Below are 27,829 nucleotides of genomic sequence, written 5' to 3'. Positions count from 1 at the left end.
TGCTTTCTATTATGTGTGTGCTGTCTGTAACACTAAAACCATCTCTTTCTTTGTGTTTCACCTGGATTCAGCTGACATAACTCACTCAAGTGTTGTAATAGGTATACAACCAACTCCTAGAAGGCAATATGTGTATTCAGAATGTGCTCATCCTTTTGATCTATCAGACTATATCTGTAGATATACTGGGAATACTGAAAAGCCTATTTACCCTCAAAAATTACCTGCTTCCCAGGCTTTGTTGACTGTAGATGCTTTAATTGGTGATATATCGTTTAAATCAAAACTTCCAAATCTTTTCCAAGGGGAAGGGTGATGATAAGCCAGAGTTATTTTTCTCATCTGTCTATGTTTCTTTCAGGTCAGTGTAATCAAAGCTAGTGATTTGCCTTTCTTTGTGACCAGCTCTTTTGCAATAGAACTTGCTTTATGATGTTAGTAATGGTTGTAGAAACTAATTTTCCACAGTAAAATAGTATATTGTTTTCTGTGGTTCACAAGTAGAATAGAATCTAGGCCAAATGTTTCAGATGAATTTTTAGAATCATAACTGTTAATAACTGTAGTAAACATGTTTTAGGGTTTTTTGAAAATCAGTACTAAATACTCTCTCCTACATTAGCAACAATGCAATCAAAGAATCTGAATGGGTAGGAAAGCAGGAATTAGGCTAATCGGAAATCTGTCTTACTTACCGGCAAATGTTTAAAGACAAACTCTTACCTTGTGATTGGGAGAACAGAATAAAATGTTTCCCATATGTTGCCGTTCAAGCTTTAAAGGACACAAGCAATTTTAGAAAAGACATTAGTCATTACTGGTAGGTTGCTTGAACATGGAAAATGCAAGATAGACTTAATTCCCCTTTTCATTTGATCTCTTTCCTTTTTCTCTCAGCTTTATACATATTCATGCCTGCTTTGAGGGTTCCTTTACATAGCTGAGCATGGGAATTGCTGTTAGTGAAAGACCTCTCCCCTCATGTTAAAATGTGTCACAGAGAGAATGGACTAGAGCAGCTCATCTGGTTTTGAGCACTAAATATTAATTGTTGCAGAGGAAAATATTTTTTTAACCCATTAAAATGCCATATTGGCTTTTCCATAAATAGCATCCAAATTTTGGTGTCCTTGGACACAGTGCCCTATCTGAAGTCTGTTTCATGCTGGAAGTTGATTTTTATGTTATGGGGTGTTAAAGCCTGGAAAGTGTGCAGGGAGAAGAAATTTAACATCAGTATACAAGATACTAAAAATATATTTTCAGGTTGGAAATACTCATGAAGTAGATACTGCCTGGAAGGAGTGTATTTCCATTGTAAACATGGAAAGTCATTTAAAGCTAACTATGGATAGATACCTATACAGTCCCATACTTCAGAGTCAGAACAGATTTTTTGACTCTGGTAGTGGAATTATGGCTTAACCTTGGATTTTGCATGGCAAATGTCAGCTTCTCATCACAGGACCTCATAATATGCTACAAAGAAAGAATTCTTCATTTCTGTGCCATATAGATTTTTATAATTCATACTACTGAGGCACAAGGCACTTTCAGATACTTTGCAGAAAAACTCAGTGTGTCTGAAGGGCCCTGCCAGTCCTGTGCTCTTACTGCCAGGCAGCAGTTGGTCATCTGTTCTTTTTTTCTTTCATTCAAAAGAGCATGAATGCTTCTACTAAAGTTACAAGAAAATTTGCCATTATTGATGAGGTAAAATATGAGCTACTATATGAAATAACAGAAGAAAGACGAAGTTTTCAGATCAAATTTGCTGAACCTCTTTGACTTTGTATTACTATACAAGCTATGCAAATTGACTTGATTTAGGCAGGAAGTGGTGAGCAGGAAGTTAATAAATACCTTAGGACTATGTCAAAATGACAGGAGTGACTCCATGTGCTAAATATTTCCTGACAACATCAATCTCTCTTTAAGGAGAAAAGTGTAAATGCCTCTGTCTGTTGAAGGCTTTTTCAAGGAACCACAGCTTGAATTACCATTGTCATCTTTTGGAAATTAAAACCTAGCGGGGTTATTTATTCTCATAAGTCTATAGAAATTTTGTATATTGCTTTATAGCAATATACAAAGCATTTGTATATTTAAATATTTATATTTATTTATATAATATTTATATTGCTTTAAGAATGCCAAACTGTTGTGCTATCTCAGCCATGCCTGTTTGCACACACCCTGTTCACAGCAGAGCAAAGTTTGTCTTTTTTATCTCTCATTCATCTTGGCTGGACGTACTTTGTTTATGCAGAGGAAGGACAAAGGCTGAGCAATGAGCCAGCTAGCATTTCCACAGGATCTCGCACCTATTGTGGAGGCTTCTCCAGGGATGGGTCCTTGGACCTGTGGCTGGGACTGCCAGGCTGTGCTGGGGGCAGCGTGGCCTGGGCATGGCGCGAGGAGGGCTCCACCTCCCTCGGTGCACATCGTCCAGAGCCGGTGGGCCCCAAAGACCACCTGTCCCTGCCACAGTAAACCACTGACCTCAGGGTGAGAGGTTCCCTCTCACACTTCCAGGCCCCTGAACCAGTCAGTGCCATCCATGAAGACCTGGAAAATACTTCTGAATGTGTAATTATTTTAGCAAGAGCTGTCTTTTACCAAAATAGCTGCAGCGGACAAGCCCTGGTTAGAATGCAGTTGTACAAGATAATGATATCTCAGATAATTTCCTTCCTTTACAGCAATGAGATACGGTTGTGCGTGTGCGTGCACACCAGTATGACCGTCTCTTTGCTAAGGAGCTTGTTGAACTACCATCACTGGTATCTTCTGTAAAGAACCAGGACATTGATGTTGTTTGCAGGAGAATGAAATCATTTGTAAACTAAATGCTGAATCAAAACCTTAAATAAGCTCGGTTCCCCACGAATGGAAAGCTCTCGTATCTAGGCGTCTGGCAGGTCAGAGAAGAGCAGGAAGCAGCTGAATCATTTTTGAAAGAATGGAGCTAATCTTATTCTAACACCTGCAGTCAACAAGGTACATGACAATACCTAAGCTGTAGTAACGCTACTAGGTTTTGGCGATGTTTTGGCTAAAACACAGTCGTTGACCTAACGCAGGTCGGTGCCTTAGGTGAGGCGGCGGCGGCGCGGCCAGCGGGGGGCGCCCGGCGCCGCGGCGGGAGGTGGAATCGGTGCGACACCGGCAGGAAAAATCCAGGCTTCCTCCCGTGTTGCACAGCTGGGCGACTTCCTTCTGCCCCGGCTCCTCCAGCCCCTGGCCGGATCCAAGGGTTTCACCTGCTCGTGGTACAGCAGAAACAAAGAGCTGTGATGAAGCCGTGTTACAAGTCTCATACCTTCCGGTTCGAAAGTCGTTTATTGCAGAAACATTTTTTATAGCAACAGGAAGCCTTGTTGGCAGCGTCTTTTAATTATGCTCTGAAACTAATCAAGGAAAAGAGAAACTGTTTTGAACACAGGAAGCTAAACAGCTAATCATACATTTGAGTGCCTATTTCCATGGGGGATGTACAAGTACTTAAGTGTTGCTGAACTCTGAACGCATCAGCAATCTGTTAAATGGGTATAAAATGCAGCATTATTACACAGGGGAAGGGGGGGATTCTTACCCCCCTGTGTTAGGCACCTGCCCTCCGTCACCAAAGGGAGTGAGAGGTGACCAAGAGCAGGGGCTCTGGAAAACTCTGCCTCTTTTCATTAATTATAGAGGAAACCTAAAGAGACTAGACAGAAATTAGGCACTTAAAACAGAATGGTGTGAATACGCTGCTTTATTTTATTACTGCCTGATGCTAATTGCCATGATTGTCATAGCTGAACAGCTTTGGAGAGCTGTTACTAGACGTAATAAGGTTCACACTGAAAAGCTCTTCATTCATTCATTTTTCTCCATCTTTAGGGTCAAATCTTTCCTTGGTGTTAAAAGCAGAGGTATATGAATTGGAACAAAGCTCACCTTCTCCTTTGAAACCACATGGTATGTAATACATGATGCAGAGTACTGCATTGCCCGTAACAGTGTATGCCATATAGCCCTGCTTCCCAAAGGGAGCATCCCAGTGTCTCCAAGAGCTTCTCTTGCCCTGCTGCTGAAAAGCGTCTCATCAGCTGTGGAAAGCTCAAACTGTCTCTCTCCAAAGCTCTAAATTAGATCGGAGATGACTTGAACCGCACGCATAGCAAGCGAAGTCCGATAAGTAACCTACAAAAGCACTAATAACTGAAATGTTATAAGGACATTTAGGGTGTTCTGCACCTCTTTACAAAGCATGGACGGCAGAAATAATTTTTTTTCTCTCTCATAAACCCTTAGAGGAATATTATGAAAGTGAAGCTAACCTGCTGTAAAACAAGCAGGAGTGAGGAAGGCTCAGACTCAGACCACGTGTGTTCCTAGCTAAGTCTTTCAGCAGGTTCAAAATGTTCCCTGACCCTGTAACCCGCTTGATTTGTTTTTCGCTGAGCACAGCCAGTCTATTCCAGGCACTTCACAAACATGAACTTTAGCTCTTCAGGGAGAAAAAGGCAGAAAATTATTTGTCTAGTATCACTGTCTTATAGGCATACAGCTTCGACTGGATATCTAGCTGACTGCTTTGGCAGGCCTTCCTGCCTTGGCAGTGAAGGTTTCTATTGGCAGCTCACACAATAATTTACAGAGTTTACTGTAGAGTCCCGTTAATGTTCTGCCGCATCACAGAACCGTTGTGGGAAAGTTCATGGGTCCCACCCGGCTCTGTGCAGTGCCTGCTAAGGGTCACGCACGCCCGTGCTCCTGAGATACTCCTTTCCAAGGTGACTTGCCAAAGCGGTCTTTTGCCTTGTCTTGCATCTGCACTCACATTTCTGCTATTGGCAGTGTCAGTGGGAGGACGCTGGGTCAGGGTTTGGGTGTCTCACGTTCTTTGTGGATAAAGAGCGGAGGGGGAGACGTGCATCCGGACACAGAAAAGCAGCAAAGTTCTTTTCAAATGACGGTGAAAAAATCGCAGCCCACAGTACCTGCTGCTGTAATGCAGGAAGCCTGCCAGGCTCTGAAGGAAGAGCGGCGCAGAGACAGTCCCGCCGTTGTTCTGGTTATGTTCTGGTTATCTCGAAATGTTCTGGTTCCGTATGTTCTGGTTATCTCGAAACACCTTAGGATGCCTCTGTAAGCAGATGTTGGTGATGCAGCAACGGGAAGCCGGGGAGGCACGGGGGCTCCGGCCGCAGGGCTTCGGCGGCAGGGCCGGAGGGCGCCCCCGCGGGTGCGGAGCGGAGGGGCGCGGGCGGGCGCGTAAGGCGTGAGCAGCACAGCGCCGCGCCCGATCGCTTTCGCGCGAGGGCTCGTTGTGCCCCTCTCCGCCGCCCCCGGCCGCGCGCACGGCTGCGGAGCGCGGGGGCAGGGCGGGGGCCGCGCGGGGGCCGGGCGGGGGCCGCGCGGGGGCCGGGGGCAGGGCGGGGGCCGCGCGGGGGCCGGGCGGGGGCCGGGCGGGGGCCGGGGGCCGAGCGGGAGCCGGGCGGGGGCCGGGGGCAGGGCGGGAGCCGGGCGGGAGCCGGGGGCCGGGCGGGGGCCGGGGGCCGGGCGGGGGCCGGGCGGGGGCCGGGGGCGCGGCCGCGCGGGTGGGAGGCGCCCGGCGCCGCTAGAAAAGGGCCGGCTCGGCGGCGGGGCGCGGGGTGCCCGCCCGGAGCCGCCCAGCGTGCCCGGCTGGTGGCGAGCAAGTCCAGGCTGCTGGGAGGCTCGAGTGGCTTGCGCTTGATCAAGGTAGGTCCTTTGCTAAAGGAAAAAGATGGTGGGGTTTATCGAAGACAGGCATTTTTCCACTGGTGGTGACTAGATACCCTTTAATCTCTTTAGTGACTTAGTTTTGTCCTTGTGGCAAAATCTGTTAGGCTTCGGCAGAGGTAGCGTGCTGGGCAGAGGCTGTTCTGAACCTACAGACTGGGTTTGTGTCAGTCCTGCTTCTAACAGCGTCCTTAATGCCTTGCTTTGCTGTAGTGTGTCCAAGAAGGATGTTCATGTGCTCCTGATCTGTGTGTTTGCAGGTCGATTTGTACTTCAAGCTCTTCCCCTTTGAGGATCTCCTAACCAGCTATAGTGATGTGGTTCTTGGAAAAGATCAGAGCATCACATGAAAGTGGAAACCTCCCCAGCTCCTCCTTCCTGGGACTGCCATCTGGCCAAAACCTGCCAGAAAAAGCCCGACTGGGGGCTGCTGCTTTTCCCAATGTGCTAACCCCAGACACAATACCCGAATTCTGCATTCCTCCCAGACTGAGCAGTTCTATTGCTATTAAGGACCCTGGCTCCCGCCAGAACCACAATTTGGAGGATGCAGATCTTGATTCCTCTGACTGCAGCCCCAGCCCTTCTCTACCACATCTCATCCAGGTGGAAAGCGCTGAAGAGATCCCAGCCCTGGAGGAAGAAAGCACCAACTCAGACCCACAGTCCCAAGCAGCGCTCTCCCTGCCTCACTTTCCCCGGGCCCCCACTTCCTATGGCTTCTGCACTTTGCTGGAGAGTCCCCACACCAGGAGGAAGGAGTCCATCTTCCATGGTGATGCATGTGGCTCTCTGCCCAGCCTGATGTTACCCCGATCCAGAGCTAACACATTCAGTGGCAAAGGGAATATGTCTAATCCCATTGCTATAAGCTTTGCTTCTGTGAGGCTGCCTCCCAAGCACCTGTCTCTGCACAGGCAAGGCACCTGCGACAGTGATACTGCCTCCTCTAGTGATTCCTCTCCTTTCAGCTCTCCGCTTCTCAGTAGATCTCCTCCCAGATCCTGCTCCCTGATCAAAACACAGAGTCAGGAGGGATTGCTGTGCCGAGCGCTGAAAGCCAAGAACAAATCCAGCATGGTCAGGAACAATTCCCTGTCTACGGAGGAGAGCAGCTCCACTGATAACAGCCCCAGCGCCATCAGGCGGGCTTCGGAGGGGCTTCTTGCTGCACGGAGCTTTAGTATGTCCTGTTCTCCCATCTTTCCCCTGGACCTTACCCACAGCCGAGAGAGACTAGTGGGCAAAAGCATGGTGCTAATGGACCGGGGAGGCATGTTGAGACTGTCGGCTGAATACTGCTCGGAAAACAAAAGGCTGCGGATCCGCCTGATCAGTGCAGAGGGTTTATATGATGACTCTGTAGAGCCCAAAACCATAAACTGCTGTATCACCTTCTCCCTGGTGCCAGGGAAAACGCAGAAGCAGAGAAGCACTGTTATAAAGAGAAGCAGAAATCCCATCTTTAATGAGGACTTCTTTTTTGATGGCATTGCGGAAGAAGAGCTATACAGCCTCTCTGTGAGGATGAAAGCAATGAATAAAGGGTGCAATATGAAAAGGGATTACACTTTAGGAGAACGGGAGTTGTCTTTAATGAGTATATTGTCCATGTAATGCTTCAAACAAGCCAACAGACTCTTTTTGTATTCTGAAAGTTTTCTATTAAATAAAGTTTTGGTTTGTTTTTCTTAAAGAATACTTCAAAGCACTGCTTTGTTTGGCAGTGCTCCCATGCTGTTAGCGGTGCCTTATTTTGCTTAAGACTTCAAACTCTCTGTGTAAGGGGTTTGGTGCTAGGTTCAAATACCCTTGAGGAGGTAGTCATGGGGCAGACCTTCTGCCTGCAGAGTGTGACTGGAGGGCAGAGGGGCTGGTTTCCCTCTAGGATAAAGGACTACACAAGTACCAAGTCAAAGCTGTTCTTGCTCATGGCTTTGAGGGGGTGGGGAGGTTGTTTTCTCTCCCTCTCATCCCTAGGCATGTAGGCAGCACATGCACACCATAGCCCCTGAGCTCTGTTGCAGCTCCCAGATACTGTATCAGTTAAGTAGACTGGTGTTTTGACAGCACTCATTTACAGCAAGGAATGTTTTTAATGTAGTCCGTGTTTGCGGAGGGAGAGAGTGCTATGTGGTTTGTTTGGGAACCAGCCCTTCTCCTAAAGCAGGTGCTAGGAATTTTCCTGGTGTGGAGGATAACAAGGTTAGATTCTCCTGAGCAGCAGCTGAAAACTACTGAGTGCAGGCTGGGCTCCCTTTCCTTCCACACGCCGATACTGCCAACACTAAACAGTCAGGTGGCTTCTGCCTGGGATCGCTATGGAAAGGGGGATTTCTGTAGTGCATTTCACATATTTCTTTACCCTTCCTTCCCACCACTGATTTCACAGCTGCCAGGATGAAGTTGCAGGTAATTGTGTTTTGGTCAGTAGGGCACCCTGGAGCTATAGCCCTGAGCAATCCAGCTATTACATCCTTCCTTGATTTGAAGCAGATGGGATGGAATAGCAGTGCCGCAAGGGCAAAGGACACTCTGGGAAGCTGAATTCCTGCTTCTGCTAATGACTTTCTCTGTACCTTGTTCAAGGCATTCTGGTAAAATTAGGACCATCTTTCTCTGTTTTGTAACAGTAAACATCAGAGTGACTGAGGAACTCACTACAGCATGATGAGAAACTACTTAACGCCCGAAGGTGCAGAGCCCCTGCCTGCTTGAGGTCACGTTCCCTTTTCCCTTCTGTTGGTGTGGGCTGGGGGCTATGTGAAACGAGATAAACTGGCAGAAACTGCAGCTGTACAACTGGGAGGAGGCAGGAGCTCCGTTGCAAAAGTCCAGGCCTGTTGCTGCCTCCCTTGACAAAGCTGCAGGCTCCATTATGCAAAAGGCAGATAGCCTTAATGGGGGAGCAGCCCACGCAGGCAGGGGGCACAGGAAAGGAAGGCTTCCTTCTGTGTTTGCTGCGAGGCTGTAGAAACAGGGCCCTGCTTGTGCCAGATCTACTACTAAAAAGCTCTTTCAAGAAGATTTCTGGCAGATCCTACCCCCTGCCCTGTTCTGGTAAGGGTGTAATGGCCTGCAAGCCATGATGCTATTAATGGGAGCTTCTGGCATTGCTTTGCTACAGAATCATTTGATTCTGTTTCATGTTCAACTGCCCCAGTAATGATTTACTTTCTTTGGGATAGCAGAAAAAGCCTGAAGGACGTTACTGTGACCACGAATGCTCGGAAATGCCCACTGCTAGTCTTTGATCCAGCTCATGTGAGATGCTGCTAAAAATAGGATTCTAGTACAAAGCTTAACTTTCACAGGAGGACTGCTGGGTATATTCCCAGAAGCTGATTAAAATCAAATGGAATAATAAGCCCTTTGTGCTAAAGGAGAGAATTAAATGTACTGATACATGTTCACGCAGCTGGAGGTGATGCACTGACACTTGTATCCTTGAATCTGGGCAAACTGATTACAAGGGAAAATAGAAAGGAAGTGGGGAGAAGTGAAATTAGAAAGCATGACTTGAAGGAAGAATCAATAATGCTGCAAAAATGAAGCCTTTTTAATGTTTATTGCATGCCAGGCTGGTTTACAAAGGAGCCTTTTCTTCCTGCTTCTGTCACATGGCATGGGATCTCCTGAAGGAAAGCGGAGGCTCCCTCTTCGAGCTCATCACTCATCCATGTACATGTTTTAGCTCTTGGGACTCTCTGTCCTTTTGTAGGTATTCCCACATAGGGGAAGAGGCTGAGATAACACAGAAGAGGATAGTTGTCTGTTTTAGAGAATCACCTATAGCCATACAGGAGTGCATATGTGCACTGCACTGTGCTGGCACCACGCCATCAGATCCCCGACTGACAGAAGGGCTGAGGCTGGAAGGCACCTTTGGGGATCACTGAGTCCAAGCTCTCTAGCTTGGAGCAGGGTCAGCTGGAACAGGCAGGTGGGTTTTGAGGGTCTCCAAGGATGGACTCTGCAATCTGCTTGGGAACCACGCAATTATGTTTCACCACCTTCACAGTAAAAACTTTTTTCTTAAGTGGAATTTCCTGTAGTTCAGGTTGTGCCCATTTCCTCTTGTGCTTTCACTGCATACCACAGAGAAGAGCCTGTCCCTGTCTTCTTTACATCCGCTCATTAGGTATTTTGGGGTGCATACCCCAAGTATGCACACTGATAAGATCCCCCCCGAGCCTTCTCTTCTCCAGGCTGATGGGCATAGCGTAGTTGCTGGTGTGAAAGAAATGCAGCTGTAAAACTTTGTAAGGTGTCATCCTTCATCAGGCAGGGAAGGAGTTAAGTCCCTGGAGAAAGCCCTTTCTGTAACAGGAAAAGTAAGTTTCCAGCTGGGCTCATTGAGTCAGGTATTTAAGGAGGGAAAGGCCTTGTCCTTGGCTTGTTGAGAATTCTGCTGTTTCTAACACTCTTTAAAGAATATCTTTTAATTCTGAGAAAGTCTCCTTACATAAGTTTGATGATACAGTCTGTCTGCTAGGGAGTTACGTGCTCCTTTGGCTGAGAGCAGCAGAAGACTTGCAGACCTAATTCAAGTATAGAGTTTAAGCTTGGGAAGTACAGCTGAACTTTGCCTGTGCTTCTCTGGTAAATAGTGCAAATTCAGCTTTTTATTTGATAATGTTCTTCTCTAATATGGGCTCTTTTATCATGCTCAGTACTGTTTGAACTAAGTACCTATCCAGCTATATCAGTCAGACCGAGGAAAATATGACTGTAATGCTTGTATTAGAAGAAAGATAATTTTTTTTAACTTGGCTTGTGTCTTTTCTTTGTTTTCAAGTATTTGATCCCTTCTGAGCTTCTGAGGGATGGGGTGTTGCCTATTAGGGGGTTCTTCTCATTAGCAGTGCAAAGCCGTAATACAACTCAAACAGTTCAGTTTGCCTGAATACCAAAGGGTGCAGGACTCCCGCAGGTCAGCCAGGCTGTAAGCGGTAAACACCTACAGTGCCCGCCTATGCTGCAGCTTGCTTCCAGTAGCGTCAGTCGTCTTGGGGCTATTGCGTGAAACACCTGCAAGAGCAAACAAGAAAGCAATTGGCTACTTCAGCCTGGGAAAACTCACGAGGCTTCAATGCCTATAAGAGAGTCAACAGCAAGAAGAAAATCCACCTTCTGGCATAAGCAAGCAGCTCCTCAGGATTAAGAAATATCCTGCTCAGAAGTTTCCTAATCTTTTGAAATACCATGAAAATGTGGGAGCATAAATGACTCTCTCAAGCAAAACTCTTGTTTTTTGGGTAGCTCAGATGTGTTCAGTGGTACTCATTGGTAGGAAGATCACCTGTTAATACTGTGTTTAAAAGCATTGACACATGTTTGAGTTTTCTTTATTTAAGAAAGGAAGTTCTTTCTGCCAAGATCCTGGACTCTGGTTTTGCAAAGCAAATATTATTTGCTTTAGCTGCATTGGAAGTACTACTCATCCTGGCCTTTTGGAAGCAAGCTGTTTTAAGCATGTCTCTTCAAATGGTTGTGGACAAATGTTACTACAAAGCAAGGTCTTACTTTTTTTTTCTGAGAACTTTTGATGCCTCTTTCCTGATTATGAAATCCAGGTCCAGAAACAAACCTGTACAGGTTATGCTCAAATAAAATTTGCAGTGCAATGTGTTGAAGGACAGAAGGGTAAAATGCTGCTCCTACAACTGTGCTCCTGTTCAGGTGAAGTTGAGGAATAACACCAGGGAAGCAGCTATCTATGACCTATAAAACCTGAGGGGACAGATGTGTAGGATAGGGATTAGGCAGTACAGAGACTGCTGTATCATATTCCAGTTATTGCACCACCTGTTTTTCAAACTAACTCAGGAAATAGGCTGCTGGGAATGGCAGTTATGCAGTCTCCAAATGCCTCCTGCAGCGGGGCTGTTTAGATAAGCTGTCGCTTCTGTTCTTGTGGTTTAGCTTTTCTACTTGGCTGCAGTGAATGCAGTGAAACACTGAATGCATGGTGGGGTCTAAGGGCAAAAAACTCTTACAGTTTTTAGTCTTCCTATTAACTGCTTCCGGTAACTTGTTTTCTTCAGAAAACTGGAGAAAGGACAAGACAAATGTATAAATCTGCGAAAAGCCTATCTTTGGGTTGCCACACTACTGCCCACAAGCTAGGGAAGCTGTCCAGGAAAGATCCCTTTAAACAGGATTGCCCAAGCGAATCAGGCCTAGAGCTGCGTGGGGCAGTGTGCTGCAGCCCCCGGCTCCTGGTGCCGTCCCCACACGCCCCGGCGACTGCAGAGGGCTTCGGAGCTGCCTCATTGCCCTGCATCCGTGTTCGAGACGGTCTGACTTGCACAGGTGGCTGAATAGTGAAGAATGATATTTGGGAAGGGTAGGTGAGGTAATGAGTCACATCTATTGTTGGCTTTTTGCAGCAGGATGTGCGATTAAAACAAACAGGAGCCTTATGCTCACAAAATGAATGGCATAATTAGATGTTATCTGTTTTCCATTACTACACATGCTAAGCAAAAAAAAGGTTTGTACATAAGATTCATCTGCATATTTCAGTAGGATAGCATTTCAATACAGACTTAAAACCGATGGCTGTTGCCACTGAAGTGTGCTCTAGAAATATTAATAAAATGATTAATAGTTTCTTAGAGGAAAAGACTAAAATTATGCCGAACAATCTGTCCTCCCTGTTGAGGTAAATGGGTGTTTAATGCTGCAGAGTGTCTGTGAGCTAAGCTAGGCGGTGGCAAGGTGACTGCTGAGCGATGCAGGTGGCCTGGGGGGACAGGGCTGTGGGTGCCCGAGGCGTTGCCTCGGCCGGTGCGTGCCGGCACTGCAGCACGTGCCTGCGAGGCAGGGGATAGGGCCTTGCTGTTCCCCGCAGGCTGTGGTTTGTGCATCAGCCCTTCATGTCCCCGTCCACGGGCAACACAAAGCAAGTCATGAGTTTGATGCCACAGGCCCTACGTGTTTAGGGGATCCTTACAGGGGAAAGAATGGTTCTAGCGTTCTTTAAACCAAGTCTATGCCCCTTCGCTTCTGTCAGATGCGCAAAGGCTACAGCATAAATTGCTTGTGGTGTCAGGGAAGTGGGATGGAGTATCAGGAACTGAGCAGGGCCCTGGACAGGTGAGGAAGGGCCCAGCGGACAGGAATGAAGCAACGGCAGCCTCCTGCACAGATACTGCTACAGGTGGCCAGGCAGCTCGGCCTCGCAGTTTTGCTGTTCTCTCTGTTATCGCTTTTCTTTCTCTGGCCACAAATGTTGCAATGCTGCAAAACTAGCTATCTTGGGTGGCACGGCAAGAACCTGGCCTTGTCAAGCATCACATGTACTGGGCAGAAAACAGTGAGCAAGGTTTTCCAGCTCACTTTTGTATTAAAGCTTAATGACTTTCCTTCATGTATTTCTCAGGCTCTTCAGTGCAAAATCAGGAAGCATTTGAAAGAGAAGAAGGTGAGAGATGGTCAGCTGAAAAACCTGAGAGGTGCTTTTTTAGTAATGGGGCCAGATATAGGAGAGGTCCAGCCACAGGTTCTGGGTTTTCATCTCATTGCTTAGTTGAGGAGCAACATACAGAGAAGTAAAAGTCCACAGCCTGTCAGTTTAAACTGCTGCTGTGAAGTACAGGAGGTCACACCAGTTTAGTTTTACACTGCTTGTGTATGCCTAAATGCAGTGGGTTTCATGTGGTTATGTCTCACCACGTTCCTCGGTTCCCTGCAAGGAACTGCTCTTCCTTGGCTCGAAATAACTGGTGAGAAACACACTGCGAGGAGCACCGGGTTAAGCCGCTCATGTAAAAGGTGCTTCTTTCCTCATGTGGGGAGGGAAAGGATGAGATGGGATAGTTCGTGATTGTTTCTCCCATCCCCTTATCAAAATGCACAGTTCCGGAAGCTGAAACCATTTAACTTTAATCCTTGCTCTGTTTTTTGTCAAACCTTCCTGTCCTAACCATTAGCCATTTCCAGGGAGCAATAAACCTGAATTTATCATCCCAGTAAAAACAGTAACAATAAGAGACTATCTTGAAGTGCTAGAGGCCAGTGTAAGTTTCTGTCTGAGTCTTTTCTGCTTTGATTTCTCCAGATCATGTAATTTATGTACCTGTGATTTGAGAAGATACCCTGGTTGTGCGCACGCATCAGCTCAGCCCCTCTGGCAGCTGGTGACAGTGGCAGAGCAGAGTCCTCAGCTTTGCTCAGTGCCGGGCGCAGCCGTTTTACCCGCTCCTGGGGGAGCTGGGCGCCACTCACACCCGCGCTCCACCCGCGTGACCAAACCTGGTGGCTGAAGGCACGCTCAGGGCTGGCGGCCGCCTGGCTGTGGGAGCGGGTCTGTCCGGCAAAGCCTGCCGCCCAGCCCGGCGTTGAGGCTGCGTGGACGAGCTGTGTATTATGGCTTGCTGAAGGCAAACGGCTCGTGCTGAGCGTTGGCAAAAGCAGTGTCACTGGCGATGAGAGTAGCTGGCCTGTGCTGACTCTCAGCCCCCTGCTGAGCTTGCCTGAAGTGTCAAAGTCGATCCAAGACAGCAGCTGAGATATGCAGGCTCGGATCGGGGGCAGGGGAGACATGGAGGGGAGGAGGACGGGTCAAGCCTCTGCAGATATCTTTAATGAGTAAGACCAGTTGTCTCAGACCACAGCTGAGGCTTTCTGGAGATGCGCTCCACACTAGGTGAGCCCAGCTCTGTACCTGGTATTCCCTGCCTTGGACCTGAAACAGCCAAACAGGCTTTGAATTCATCCTTTCCAGAGAACAGCACAGGGCAAGGTTTGAACATGTGGAAGCATGAAACAGTAATGTGGAAGCGGGACATACCTGCTGCCTGCCAGTGGCGTTCAGGCTCAGATCAGCGGTAATATTTGGGTGATGTTGAACAGTCTCTTGGCTTGTTGCTGTGTGTAAGACGAGGAGCTTTCGCAGGAGTAGCCAAACAGGGTGTGAGATGGCCATGCTTTGGTGCCACGAGGGGTGAGTAGGTAGGTAGCTCTCCAGACCATCATCTCTCTTCTGCCCTCAGGCACTAGGGCAGGCTGAAGCGGCAGCGACCTCCTCCTGCAAGAGCCTCCCTTTCCACGTGGCTCGGAGGGTGGCATGCCTGGGATCTATGTCCTGAATTGTCCCAAAGACAAAACCAGACCAGTCTTATTCTCAGGAGAAACAAGGTTAGTGCCAAATATAACCTAGACACAAGGTGCATTTATGGGGCAAGTTTGTACGGTGGCTGTTTGACCTCTGCGTGTGGCTGATCTGCCAAACGATGCGACTTCCTGAACTTGAATGAACTGTGCAACTGATTCTTTGAAATTAAATTTCTTCAGCAGTACAGGTCAAGGTCTGGCTAAGGTTAGAAACTTTGTTAGGAAGCTGTATTAAGTTTTGAGTAATCCTGTGCTGTCGGATTGCTGGTTAAGCACATATATATATATACAGGAATTTAAATCTTATTTTCTAATTCCCAAGTTCCCTGGTAAACACCTCTTTCCTGTCCCCTTGTCCTGAGCTTACCAGTCCTCTTGTATCTAGAGAAGAGCTGTGGAGCAATAGCCAACTAGTAGAACCAAGTGCATTGCACAGCTAGAGGGAAGTATTGACTGTGTGTCATGTGTGGTCCACTGGTGATGGAGGATGGCTGAGCTGGGCACAGCGGTGTTGTCCTGCGGCACGCTGTAATGGAGAATATCCAAGCAGGTGCAACTGGCTCCAGAAACACCTTCTCAGGTAGGGAGACTATCCCTGTGCCCTGGTAGAGGATTCAATGCATCTGGGAAATCATTCCGCATCTTTGTTTTGGATATAATTTCTGAATTTTGTTCAGAAAAGTTCCTAAATGGCTCTCCAGCTTTGTCACTTATTAACCCGGTTGCCTTCCTAGCAGGATGCTTTGCTGGGGTATGTGCTTCATCCACAAGAATCTGAAACAAAACTATTAATATGAAAAAGTTGGTCAAACAGAGCTATTTCTAACCCACTGGAAGCACTGGACATTATCCAAGTCTGCATAAAACTTGAGTACAAATCTAATCCTGTAGTGAGTTTCTTAGAACTTGTCCTAAAAATTTCTATGGAAAGGGAATGGGCACATCTAGTAAATGTGGACAAAAAGAAGTATGTGAAGCATGTGGGAGATTCCTGTATTGTTCCAAAACACGCATGGCTTCATTTAGCCACCTGGCTTAAAGGTTACCTTGTTAGGAATGAATGAGTCAAGGTTGCTGCAGGAAAGGGAGTGGATGGAAGTTACTAGACAACAGATGTGTTCGCATCGGTAGGAATGATTGGTCAAGGACAGCAGTACCAGCAAGTTAATGTACACATGCAAGAGAAGAGGAGGCTTTAATGTCTGACTGGCCAGGGGAGCACAACACTTGAGACTAACATGAATACAACAAGAAACAAAGGGATACTTACTCCATGGGACCTTTTTAAAGGTCAAAATGTAGTATACTCTGGGGGAAGTTACTGGAACAAAAGCTGATAAAGTAGAAAATCAAAATACAGGGTTAAGAGTATCAGTATAGGGATAATCTGCTCCATTTATTTATATTTCCACTCCGTGTTCTTGTTGTAAACAAGTATTATTTGAAGGCTGGATGTCGCTCATAGTTTACATTTTCTTGATAAGGACTTAATAGTATGAACAGGTTAAAGTGTGTTTCTTTAGAAACAAAAGTCCTTGTTATGGCATTGGCCCATGATTTTTTTTGTCAGCTTCACAGAAGGGCTGAGGGTGGCAGGCACCTCTAGAGGTTGTCAGGTTGAACCCCCCTGCCCTGCTCAGGCAGGTCACCTAGAGCAGGTTCCCCAGGACCACGTCCGGATGGGTTTGAATATCCCCAAGGATAGAGACTCCACAACCTCTCTGGGCAACCTATTCTGGTGCTGGAGCAACCTCACAGTGAAAGTGTGTGTGTTTTTCTATCTTTTTGTTTTATTTTTCTCCTTACCTTATGTTTTCTTATGTTCAAATAGAATTTCCAGTTTTTCCGTTTGTGCCCATTGCCTTCTGTCCCGTCACTGGGTACCACTGAGGAGAGTCTGGCTCAGTCCTCTTAACTGTCCCCCATCACACCTACCTTGTTCCTTTTATTCAGTTTCACCTTCCAAATGTAGACAAGGACTTTTCTGGATGTGTTTTGCTCACACATTCTGCTAATATCAGAAATCTAACATAGGATAGCTCACTCATGTTGGCTTTCTGAAAGTACTACAGACATATTTGCGGTCTGATCCTTTTTACGTTAGATGCAACGAGAATCTCAGAAAGTCAAAAGTGCCAAGTGGAAGCTTCCTTGTAATAGTCAAACAAGAAGTAATGTCATCAGTGTAAAATCCAGGTGCTGAAAAATGAAGTGAGACTTAATACTTGAAAACCTGAAAGCTTTACACATTTACTTGTAAGAAATATTACTGGGTAAAGCTTCCCCTTTCATTGTTGCACTGCAGTGCAGACCTTGGTGTTTACAAATGAAATCCAAAATTAGTAAAATGTGGCCCATCTTAAGACCCTCAAAGCCACTGGTTTTGTTTTTGTTTTTTTTTTTCCTTATTAGAAACAGGAATCTTCCAACAATGGGGAGCTGGAAAGTCAACAGCAAATAGCATACATGTATGGAGTAGAGCAGAGAGATGAAGCAGACTGACATATTAATGCACTGTCAGTCTGCTAAACACTAATGAAATTTGTTACTGATGTTTGTTTGCATTTCGCATAGAAAAGCCAGCCAAGACCTTGAGCTATTTCAACTAACCATGGTTTGCAGATAGTCAAAACATTCAAAGTCGTGTAGGCAGGTGTTTCCCAGGACAAGCTGACATCAGTAATAAATATGCCACCGAGAGACTCAAAGACCTCAGTGCATTTGTAGTGCTGAGAGGGGCAGTTGGGAGGTATATATTGTCCCAAGCTGGGGACTTCTCATGGGCATAAATACTTAGTATGTGTGATGCCAAATACTGGAAGGTTTCTTACTGAAAGAAACAGCACAGGGCAAGGTTTGAACATGTGGAAGCATGAAACAGTACCATGGAAGCGGGACATACCTGCTGAAAGAAAGGATCTAGTTGTCTAAAGAATGAGGGTGGGATGCAGAATTTGAATCAAACTTTTAGGAGCTAATATGCTTGCAGTTGTTAGGGTCAAAATACATTAACGAGAAAGATCTTAAACCAGTAGTGAAAACAATTGGGCAGTGTTGGATAAATACTATTAGATGCTCAAAGGCTCTGTCACCTATGAGAAAACTAAAGTCCAGATCATCAAAGGTAAGTACTTAAAAGGATTTGAACTTGATTTTGACTTTCATATCTAAACAAAGTGTCTGAAAGTCAGATTATCAGTGATAAGCAATGTGCACAGTACCTGCAGCAGCTCAGCAGGTGCATCAGGTACCTGAGCCTTCTCTGGGTTGTCTGCATGGTTTTGCTAACCCCTTAAACTGAGCTGATGAAGTGATAAGTAACAATTCATATGGCATTCGAACTGAATAATTTTTATTATTCAAACTACCAAAGCTGAATAGATAATGTATTTGTGTGGGGCTTTCTTAAGTCCCCAGCATTAGCCAGAGGGAGTTACAAATGAAGGGAGGCAATGCTAGAAAGGGTGACCAAGGAGCAACCTGTCCACGTGGAGAGTTTTGGGCGGTTATAACTGTGGATGCTGCCAATACAAATGTGCCAAATTCTTGGCCAAATTTAAAACATTTTATATTTGGCTTACCTGCATGTTGTATTCTCCTTTGTGGCAGACAAGATGGATGGGTCAGACAGGGCACTGGTATTAGGGGCGTAACCTTCCTGGCAAGCTGTAGAAGGGGATGTCCCCCCTTCAGACACATGGGCTGTACAGGGGAGAGCAGCATTAAATTTAGGGTAACATATATACAAACCCAGGTTCTTGTGTCACTGTTATTTCTCACCTGTACCAGCCAAATAGTTGGTAGCTTTCCTAATAATGAGAATGAATGCACTGATAAATTGCTTCATGGAAATCTTGCCCATGTATTGCTTGATCTGCTAATTAAGATGTCATTACCTATGGCCTCCTCTCTCCTTGAAGTGCAAACAAGATGTAGAGGGGAAAGACAGTGCAGGAACCTGAAGACAGAAATAATCCAAAAAGCCAGGCTTTGCTTTCCCTTGTAAGGTTTTCCACAAGAGCCTCAATGGACAGTTGGCTGTGTTGCCTTTTTGTCCACTGGAGCCCAGCAAGGGGGAAGATGCCTGTGGCGTCAGGTGGCGGTAGCCTGGCAGCAGGCAGCAGGCGGCAGCGCTTGCCTGAGCAGCATGGGCCACTTCTAGCCGCGCCTGCAAGAGGTGCACTGCAAATGTGGCCAGCTGCCACACAGGGAGCTGAAATCAAGGGGAGTAGTTTGAGAAAATAACTGTGTTGCTTATAATCACCCAATAAGGTGTCTCTTGAAGACACCTACGTGTGTTTTTGCTCTGCTTCTACAGCCTGCAGACATTTGTCATCCAATTACTGCCTGGAGAGACACAAACAAATAAATCTCATCTGATTCAGGCCATCTATGTATTAGGTAGACAAATGCTGTCATTGATTATTAAATCAGAGTTAGAGGTGGTCCCAGCAAAAAGCTGGGGAAGGAGGGTACAGCTACTGGGCTCCTTTCATGTGATCTTTGGGTGTTTTAGGCAAAATATTTTTTTGGGGAGTGCCCCAGTATAAAAGTTGTACTGCAAATAATGTTGCTGAGTGAAACCCTTGTAACGCAATTACAGTGAGTTATGATTCTGGACATGAATCCCTTTTTAGAATCCTGTTTTTAGAAAAAGATAAGAATATTCCCCTGACAAGCAGAGCTGCCTTGAGAGTGCTGCAGGGGCCTTTGTGTTGCACCATATGCCTGAATAACTTGAAAAGCAGTTACAGATTTCATAATTGATGGTTTGCACATAAAGGAGAACAAGCTTTGCTTAAAACTCCTCTGCATGCACATGGTTTACACAGCAGAGTTATTCAAGATGAGGGCCTAGAATTGTATCATTTCTCTTTGTACCTGTGGCTGGAAAGCTGAGCGATTCCCTGAGGCTGCTGGCAGAGCTGACCAATGTGTCTAGCAGCTATGGAAAACTCACAGCAATTCTCAGCAAAAGCTGCTGCTTCACTGCTAGAAAGAGAGTAGTGGGAAATCAATTAGATAGCTTGGTCTCAAGCTGTTGCTTTTGGCCTTCATGAACCTGTAGAATTGTGACCCTAACTTTTGAAATCACTTGGTAGGCTTTAAATCAAAATTCCTCCAGTTGACCACACACTGAAACCAGATGGTGTATCAGGATGTTGTTGTTGAGTCAGCCGGTGTCTTCTGCACTGTATTAAAATACATGAATGTTTCTCTTGCTTTGTTCCTTGCTTCTTCAATTCTACCCATTCTGGCTACTGAGAGAAACTTGCTGCTTTTGGAAGAGCTATCTGATTAGCTAAAATATCTATACTTTCATATTGACTTGTCTGTTTTAACATTTCATCTTCACAATCTAAAGTAGATGCCAGTCTTTTAGGCCCACAGATATCATTACAACGCAGGTGGTTCCTATAGTTCTTTGTGTATTTGCTGTGTTGAAGAGCTCTCAAGTATGAGCCATGCATATGTTTAATGAGAAACATTATGATTTAATGTAGCCATTGAGATCATTCATTGTTTGCTGTTCTTCCTTTGCTTCTTACCCCTTCCTTTGCAGTGCCTATTAACTTGCTGGTGCATTTTTTATTTTTCACTATGGCAAAAAATGAAACAACAAAAGCTTATCTTCAATGAATATTATAACTTATGGCACTTAGTCTTATCTAAGACTAAGTCTTGTCAACTCTTATCTAATGTGAAAGTAAGGCTGTTACCTTGATCTTTCATCAGCTATCACTGTTTCAAAGACTCTAAGTCTTTATCTCAGAATTTTAGTGCATCACTTCTCTTTTCGCTGATTCTTCCCTCCCAGAAATGTATTGTCTTTTTCCATCTCCCTCCTTTGCAATATGGCAAACTTCTCCTTTCTCCCCTATCTTTCTCCACATCTCCATCTCCCTGCCTTCTTCTAAGGTTTTCTGCCCCCTTGCAAGAACTTTGACAGTGTCATCTTTGCTCCAGAACTACCAAGTTGTAGATAAAGTATTTTTATAACTAGACTACTAAAGCTGGGTCATTCCCAGTTGCAATATGAAACTGATGCCATGCCTTGTGAATGATATTCAGCATGGAAGTCACATATCTCTGGAGTGTTTCCAGTAGTCAGTTCCATACAAAGAATGGACCAGTAATGTCCAAGTGCCTGGAGTAAAACAGAAACACTGAGCTTGGGTCCAGACTGTTGCTTTATTTAAATTTAAAGCTTCAAAACAAAGGGCAATATTGATACATAATAACATAGACAACTTAATATAGCTCTTCTCTTAGAAACCTTTTTACTTTTCACCTAGGAGATAGCCTTGAAAGTCAAAAAACGATTCCCTTATCTGCCAGCTGTTGGATTTATGTGCACAGATACTGAAAAGGTAATACTTCACCAACCAAACTGCTGGGAGTTGTTATTCAACACAGTATCTTCAGACTTGTAAATTGTTATGCAGGGATCCTACAGAACAAGAGGGCTGGCTGATGCTGTGGAGATGGGTGCCTCTCACACAGTGCCTGCCCCGGGCTCCGCAGCCTCCCTGCAAAGGCTGGAGCATGCGGTGTTTCCCTCATGAGCTGCTTGTTGCCAGAGCAGGCAGCCTGCTGCCCTCGAAGGCAGGTTTCTGGTGTGCCTGTGCCCCTAGCCAGCTCTGAGGACTGTTAACTGTTTACAGATCAAGCACTTGAGCGTTCACCTTTGATGTTACAGCTTGGTTTGTATTGCGGCTGTAAATATAGAAGAGATGAAGTCTTTCATGATGGACCCTTTGACCTCCAGCTTTTCCAAGTCTGGCATCTCTCCTGTTAAAGTATATTGAGGAAAATAATTTGGCAAGGCTGAAGACTTGCCTTTTTGATATGTTACCTGTGCACAGCAAGAGATTCTGCCAAAGAGATTCTCTCTTTGTTCATTACACTTAATTTAACAACAATATCTTGGCTGCACAGACTGCAAGACTAAGGGATCAAAGGATGAAGAGACTTGCATTATCTGATAAAAGCATACATCAAATAAAGTGGGATATATATATTTTATATATATATATATATAAAATATATAAACCCACTTCTTATCTGCACTTAGAAACCCTTACTGTCTAAATAGAACATAATGAGTTTCAGAGCAAGAAATAATATAAAAATGCTGACGTGTATGGGGACTAGGACAAGATTTTTTTTTTTTTTAAGTGACCAGAACAGTGCTTTGAAAGGGTGAGGGGAGAAAAAAAAGCCTTCTAAAATTGCACTGTGCATCCTTGCTTTAATTTCTCTTCTTTATTTTTTTTATTCTTATTACAACAGAGAAGAAACAGCTTCTCCTTGTAATCATGGTAATGTTTAGGAATTTTTTGAATTTAACTTGCTGTAAGGCCTTGAGAAACAAAAACAAAAAGTCCTCTCTTGATTTAGAGCTCTTCTATATCTAGAACCTGTGAAATAGGTCAAGATGTTTTGTATCTTATTTGAGGCTTCTATAATTAGTTTCTTGTCTGTCAGATGCAGCAAAAGAAAAGTAGTTGCTTTTCTTCAGCACTTTGCTAAATTCAGTTTCTTTTTTCAAGGTAATTCCAAATGCATAATCCAGAGTGACAGCAGTTTAAGAGTGAAAACAGGAGCTGCTTCTTTTGTTTTTGAAGAGAGACTCAAAAGCATCATTCCAAAGCAATTTACTGCATAAACATATGTTACTATATTGTACACCTGATACAGGGAAGTTTGAGGAGAACCTTTTCACCAGGATACGTCAGAAGAGAAACTTCATTTTACTGTGCTCTCAAGAATATCTAGCCTACAGCTGCCATGTAAGTACCTTTTTTTTTTTTTTTTTAATTTAAGACCAAGCAGAACTGGGTTAGTGGTAGTAACAGAGATATTCCCATGCATGTAACAGGAGATGGCATTTACGCTCCTCTCTGCTTTCCATCAGCACCTCTTCCTCTGACACTGTACAGCCCTCTCCACTGGCCCCCATATGGCCTCCTCCTTATCCCCATTTCCCTGTGTGAGGTGTATCTGAGGGTGCTAGGCATTTTAGATATTGGCTATATGAAGGGAAACAGAGTAATCTAAAGTTTTGTGCCATCTGTGTAAGTATATGTAGACTTAAGTGGATAAATCTGTCTGAGTAATCTGAAAATTATGGTATTTTCCCCTATCGTGTTGTGCAAATCATGAGAGGTAAGAGAAAGGGAAAGCAGGTGTATGTGCCATAGGTCTCTGAGAAGTAATATGTATGAAACTGTGATAAAGCAGTAACAGCAACAATAAAAATCCAGGTCTATTAAAGGGAGGCTTGGACCTTTAAATAAAACATGAAATACCCCTGAGTAAAATGCTTGGAAACAATTTTATAAAACAGCTAGTGAAAAAAGATTGCTTCCTAGTAGATGCATCATAAGGAAAGCTGAGGATCAACCTTAACTTACTCGCGCTTAACAGAATGAGCATTTTGGGCTATACAAAGTCACTGAATTGTCACATACATGCCCCCCATTGCCCTAACAGCTCATGTTGACACTGCATGTAACAGTCGTCTGCTTTGGAAAGCTCACGACAGGATACAACGTGGCTTGTTAGCAGGAGTTAAATAAAGGCCAGGATTACCTTATAAGCTTCATAAATACTTCTGTACAGTTAGTAGTGGTAGGTGCTGGAAGACTTCTGTCTGCCACATAAATATGGGGAAAGTGACACAGCCCTGTGCTTCCAAAAAGTCTGTAACCTGTAAAAGAAGGAGAGATCAGAAGATGCCAATGGAGAGTACTGAGATCCAGCACATCAGCCAAACTTGAGAGTTCTGCAGGTTTCTTGTACATGATGTCCACTTCAAACTCGCAGAAATACCAGTGTTAAGAAAATCCATTGACTGAATAGGGCTCCCTCAGGTATATGAAGCAGAAAATATTTAATGGGGAAACTACTGATACTGAAGTACATCTTAAAACATAATTATTGGCCTCCTCATTTAATGAAACATTGCACCTCATTGGAACCAGCGGTCTGTGCAATAGCAAGGCTTAGGAAATAAAGCGAGGCCTGCTTATATCTCCCATGAATTTAAAATCGTTCTAGAAAAAAAAGCAGGGCCATATCGATGTCAAGCTAACTTCCCAGATGAGGAAAGGTGACGGAGTTGCTGATTCACCCTATGCCTTCACCATATGTTTCTCTTTTTTTCCTCTGGTTTCTGAGCTTCCCTCTGTGCTGGCACCCATAAATATTTTGCATATTAATGGCTGGTAAATGTAACAAAGTCTACTTTGTACATGTGAGTGGGAAGCACGCAGCCGGGCTCTGCCTCCCACTTGGTGCGCATGGAACCAGCTGATTCATAATTTATGATGCTGCTGAATAAATCCAGGCACCAGTGCATTGCTATTATTAATTCAACAAAGCTTACCTAGAAATTATATGACAAATGAGACTTAATGGCATATTGTTTCACTCTTTGAAAGTAACATCTAATATGCACTTACAAAGGAAGAAAAAGGGAATGAAAACCTGTTTTTTCTGATGCAGGAAAAATGGAAGGTTGCATATTTTTGACTTTTCCAACATTGTTGCATAAATGTTTGAGTGTGGCATCAGATCCCACACAACATCACTGGCTTTTAAGGCAGCTTTGGCTGGCCATGGGAAGGGTAAGAACATTGCCCTGTGCAAGGTGAGTGACTGAAGATCAGCGTAATGTTTTTGAAAGTGTCTCGTTTGCAGGCGCGGGGTTGCAGCCCCCTGTCTAGCCGGGCTGCCAGCACTGCCAGGCTCATTCCGGGTGTTTGGGAGTTCGCCATCGCATCAGCCCTGAGTGGCAGCATCCTTGCCTCCCTATGCACCTTGGGCAAATGTACTGAAGAATACATGGCAGCATATCCCTAAATACACCCTGGCCACTGAACTCCAGGGCTGCAGAGGTTTCTTGGTTCAGCTTTGACTTCCCAGACAGGCTTTTTGGGGAAGGTCAGGGAAATGGTTCAGTTTGGTAGCCCTGTAGCTAACAAATACTTCCCAGACGGCCCTGTAACTGCCAGACTGTCAGACCTGTCACAGAAGCATGGGAACTTGACATAAAACTGCTTTTAACCTGTAATTTAATGTTTTTGTGAGGGAAATTGCCAAATCCTCATTTCACATAAACAGATATGAGTCATTACAGTGAGTGTGTTTATTGTACATGGTAATTCTTTTCAAAACACACATGTTTAAACAGATGGCTTGTGTTGACTATTAATGCAGTTCCTGCAATTAAGTTCAATCTAAGTGAAGCAGACAAAGGCTGACTTTCTATTGACATCAGAGCTGCTGTATTGCATCTTCTCCTTATGAATGTTCAAACTCAGATCTGCTACTATAGCCTTACAGAAATGTCAACCATGATAAGTCACAAGGTAACTGAAGAGGAGAGATAAGGTACCTGGCATCTTGCTCATTTACTTTTTGATGGGGATTTACGAGTGCACACGTACATATTCATGCTGCTACGTTTTAATGATGAAAGTCCATGTTTGAGGTAATTACTATAAATAAACATAGCAGCAGGGTGAAATTTGGCTCTTCCTCCCTGTAGCTTGGTGGGCTTCTTCCCAGAGCAAATTTTGTCTGCTTTTTCTTCCTCTATTGTATTCTTCTTCACTTAAATTTTGTATTGGAGGGGAAGAAAAAAAAAACCACAGCAAAGACACGCCGGGTATGCCTTTGGACAGAGATATTTTCAAATGTCCTTTCATATTCAGTAATAACTCTCTAAACATGCAGGCGTAGGAATAGCTTCATTACGGCACAAAGCTCTGTAGTAGTTATGCTACTTTGGTCCATTTAAACATGGCTTGTGACACAAGTTTTTGTAAGATTTCCAAGCGTCCCTGCATGATGCTGGACAAGTCTGGCACATCTTCAGTATTCGCGCGCTGGGTGTTGTACGGCGGTAGCACACTGCCTCCTTGCTGAAATACCAAAGGACATTGCAGAAGAGATCTCATTTTCAGCCACATTAATGCAAATACGCAGCCAGCCATATTCTGCAATCTAATTAAGGCTGAACAAGAGGAGAAACTTGATACCTATAAACTACAAAACAATTAATTATTCCTCTTTGAGTGGTCATTGCTGGAAGTACCACCTGTAAACAGGCATTTCTGGGAAAGCCCTACCTGCGAAAGCTATTTCAGAAACAAAGTATAGTACTTAAATTTCTTCTGATTTGCTTTTGGGCAGCTTTAACATAATGCACAAAATAAGAATAAAAAGGACAAATACATTGCCTATTACACAAAGTCTACAGGCTTTAATTTCAATATACATACTATAACAAATATGAACTTTACAGAGCAATTATTTCAGTGCTCTAGGGTAGTATTATGCCAAAACCCCTTTCAGAAAGCCAGTAAAACAGCCTGGCTGTGGTAGATTTGCTCTCTAAAAAGCTATAGTTGCACTTTAGTTGACACAAAGTCCCAGGAAGAAAGCCTTCGGCCCAAGGTGGGAACAGTCTGGCTGCTTTTGCAGTAAGGGGTAACTACAGCAACCACCGGGCATGGCTATTAGCTTGCTACAGCATTAGAGAAGTAAACTCAGTCATGCTGCAGGCCGAACTGATTAAATATTTGTGAAGCTCATTTAATGTCCTTTCACCAAATAAATGTATAATGCTCTAAGTGGCTATAATTATAATGCATAAAAATAATCTACAAAAACAGATTCCTTTTATAACTTTTCTTGAAAAATGGCTCCAGAGCAGTAAAGGTAATGCACTGATACCAGAAACACGAGAAAGGTGATTGCACGCCTAGCTAATAAGACTGGCTCTTCAGGCTGCCTTATGCTTTCTGTCATCAGAGCTGGGCTTCAGTCACTTGTAACTTTGCCAGATTGCAAGTGTTTGGCCTAAAGTTTTCTATCCTGACTGTTAACCTCAGGCTACATTTTAGTGAAAAACAGGCACAACCTGTGATCAAAAGGCACAACCCTCTCTAAAGCTCAAGTTAATGAAAGAGATCTTGGCTTTTAATTCTTGTCTCCAGAGACTTGGAATAATGACTCAAATACAGCATGGTGTGGCTTTTGGAGCAGGGACAGCCCTTCTGATGCTCTCGTGCACCCTGGGAAGTGTTGATAAACTGCAATTTGCACATGCTCAGGGCAGACTCGTTAGATCTTAGTAGATAAAATCTCAGAGTGTTTTGTCTGCTTTGTGCATGCTTGATGAAATTAATTTTGCTTGTTTCTGGTCAAGCTGTATGTGCATGATCTCTAAAGAGTAATAAAGCCCGATTCAGCACACTGATACAAGCATAGCCAGGCTCTGCCTGCCCAGGCTGCATTGGCCCCTGTGCGGAGCTCACCTTCTCGGGGCTCTCAGTGATTCTCCTGCTACAACTTGGTGGATGCGGGAAAAGAAATGTCCACGTGGGGAGGAGGAGGAGTAGTGAAGCACCTGGGAGGGGGACTACAGGATGGGGGGAAATGTGGCTGTGAAAGAGTGAATAACATGGTGAGGAGACTGTGGAGAGCATTTATTTTCTCAGAGGCCTCGCCTGCACTGGGTCAATAGTACGTGGGGGATGAACAGGCGTTTCTCTATATGCATTTTTAAAGTTTAATATAAAATTAAGAAATCATAAATCTGAGAGCAGCTCTAAAACTATCAAAAATATCAGTAGAAAGAAATTTCAGCCAGAGTGAAACTGTGAAGGAAGTGAAATACTTCTCTTTCAAAAGGAGCAAGTGAAGTTTAAAGCACTGACTGTTATCAATGAATGCCTGCAGGTAACATTTATTTAAAATTTTCTCAAATCCAAATTATGGAAGAAAGTCAAGGAAAAACGATTAAATTGTGGCTGCCATTCTTTTTTGAATTTTACCCCCTACTATGTTAAACAAATGATATAATTGTGCCTGTGCCTTTTTTCAGCTTCCTGTCTCCAAACTTATTGGCATTTCCACATGTCTATGAAAAGGTAAAACCGGTTTA

The 27,829-nt window shown here is 44.5% G+C and overlaps 1 protein-coding gene across 1 annotated transcript; it reads left to right on the top strand.

Moving 5' to 3' along the window:
- The first annotated feature begins 5,647 nt into the window (after positions 1-5,647).
- Positions 5,648-7,443, top strand: LOC106496433 (C2 calcium-dependent domain-containing protein 4C-like). Its single transcript, XM_013957073.2, has 2 exons — positions 5,648-5,730; positions 6,012-7,443. Exon 2 carries the CDS (start codon positions 6,067-6,069, stop codon positions 7,366-7,368), a length of 1,302 nt encoding a protein of 433 aa, XP_013812527.1. The 5' UTR covers positions 5,648-5,730; positions 6,012-6,066; the 3' UTR covers positions 7,369-7,443.
- The last annotated feature ends 20,386 nt before the right edge of the window (positions 7,444-27,829 follow it).

The sequence above is a fragment of the Apteryx mantelli genome, chromosome 15, assembly GCF_036417845.1.
Source record: "Apteryx mantelli isolate bAptMan1 chromosome 15, bAptMan1.hap1, whole genome shotgun sequence".
Lineage (NCBI taxonomy): Eukaryota > Metazoa > Chordata > Aves > Apterygiformes > Apterygidae > Apteryx > Apteryx mantelli.
This window is presented reverse-complemented; position numbering and strand designations above follow the sequence as displayed.

Bases quoted from the DNA above. Each gene is read 5' to 3' on its own strand.
- LOC106496433 (XM_013957073.2), top strand. From the start codon at position 6,067: ATGTGGTTCTTGGAAAAGATCAGAGCATCACATGAAAGTGGAAACCTC.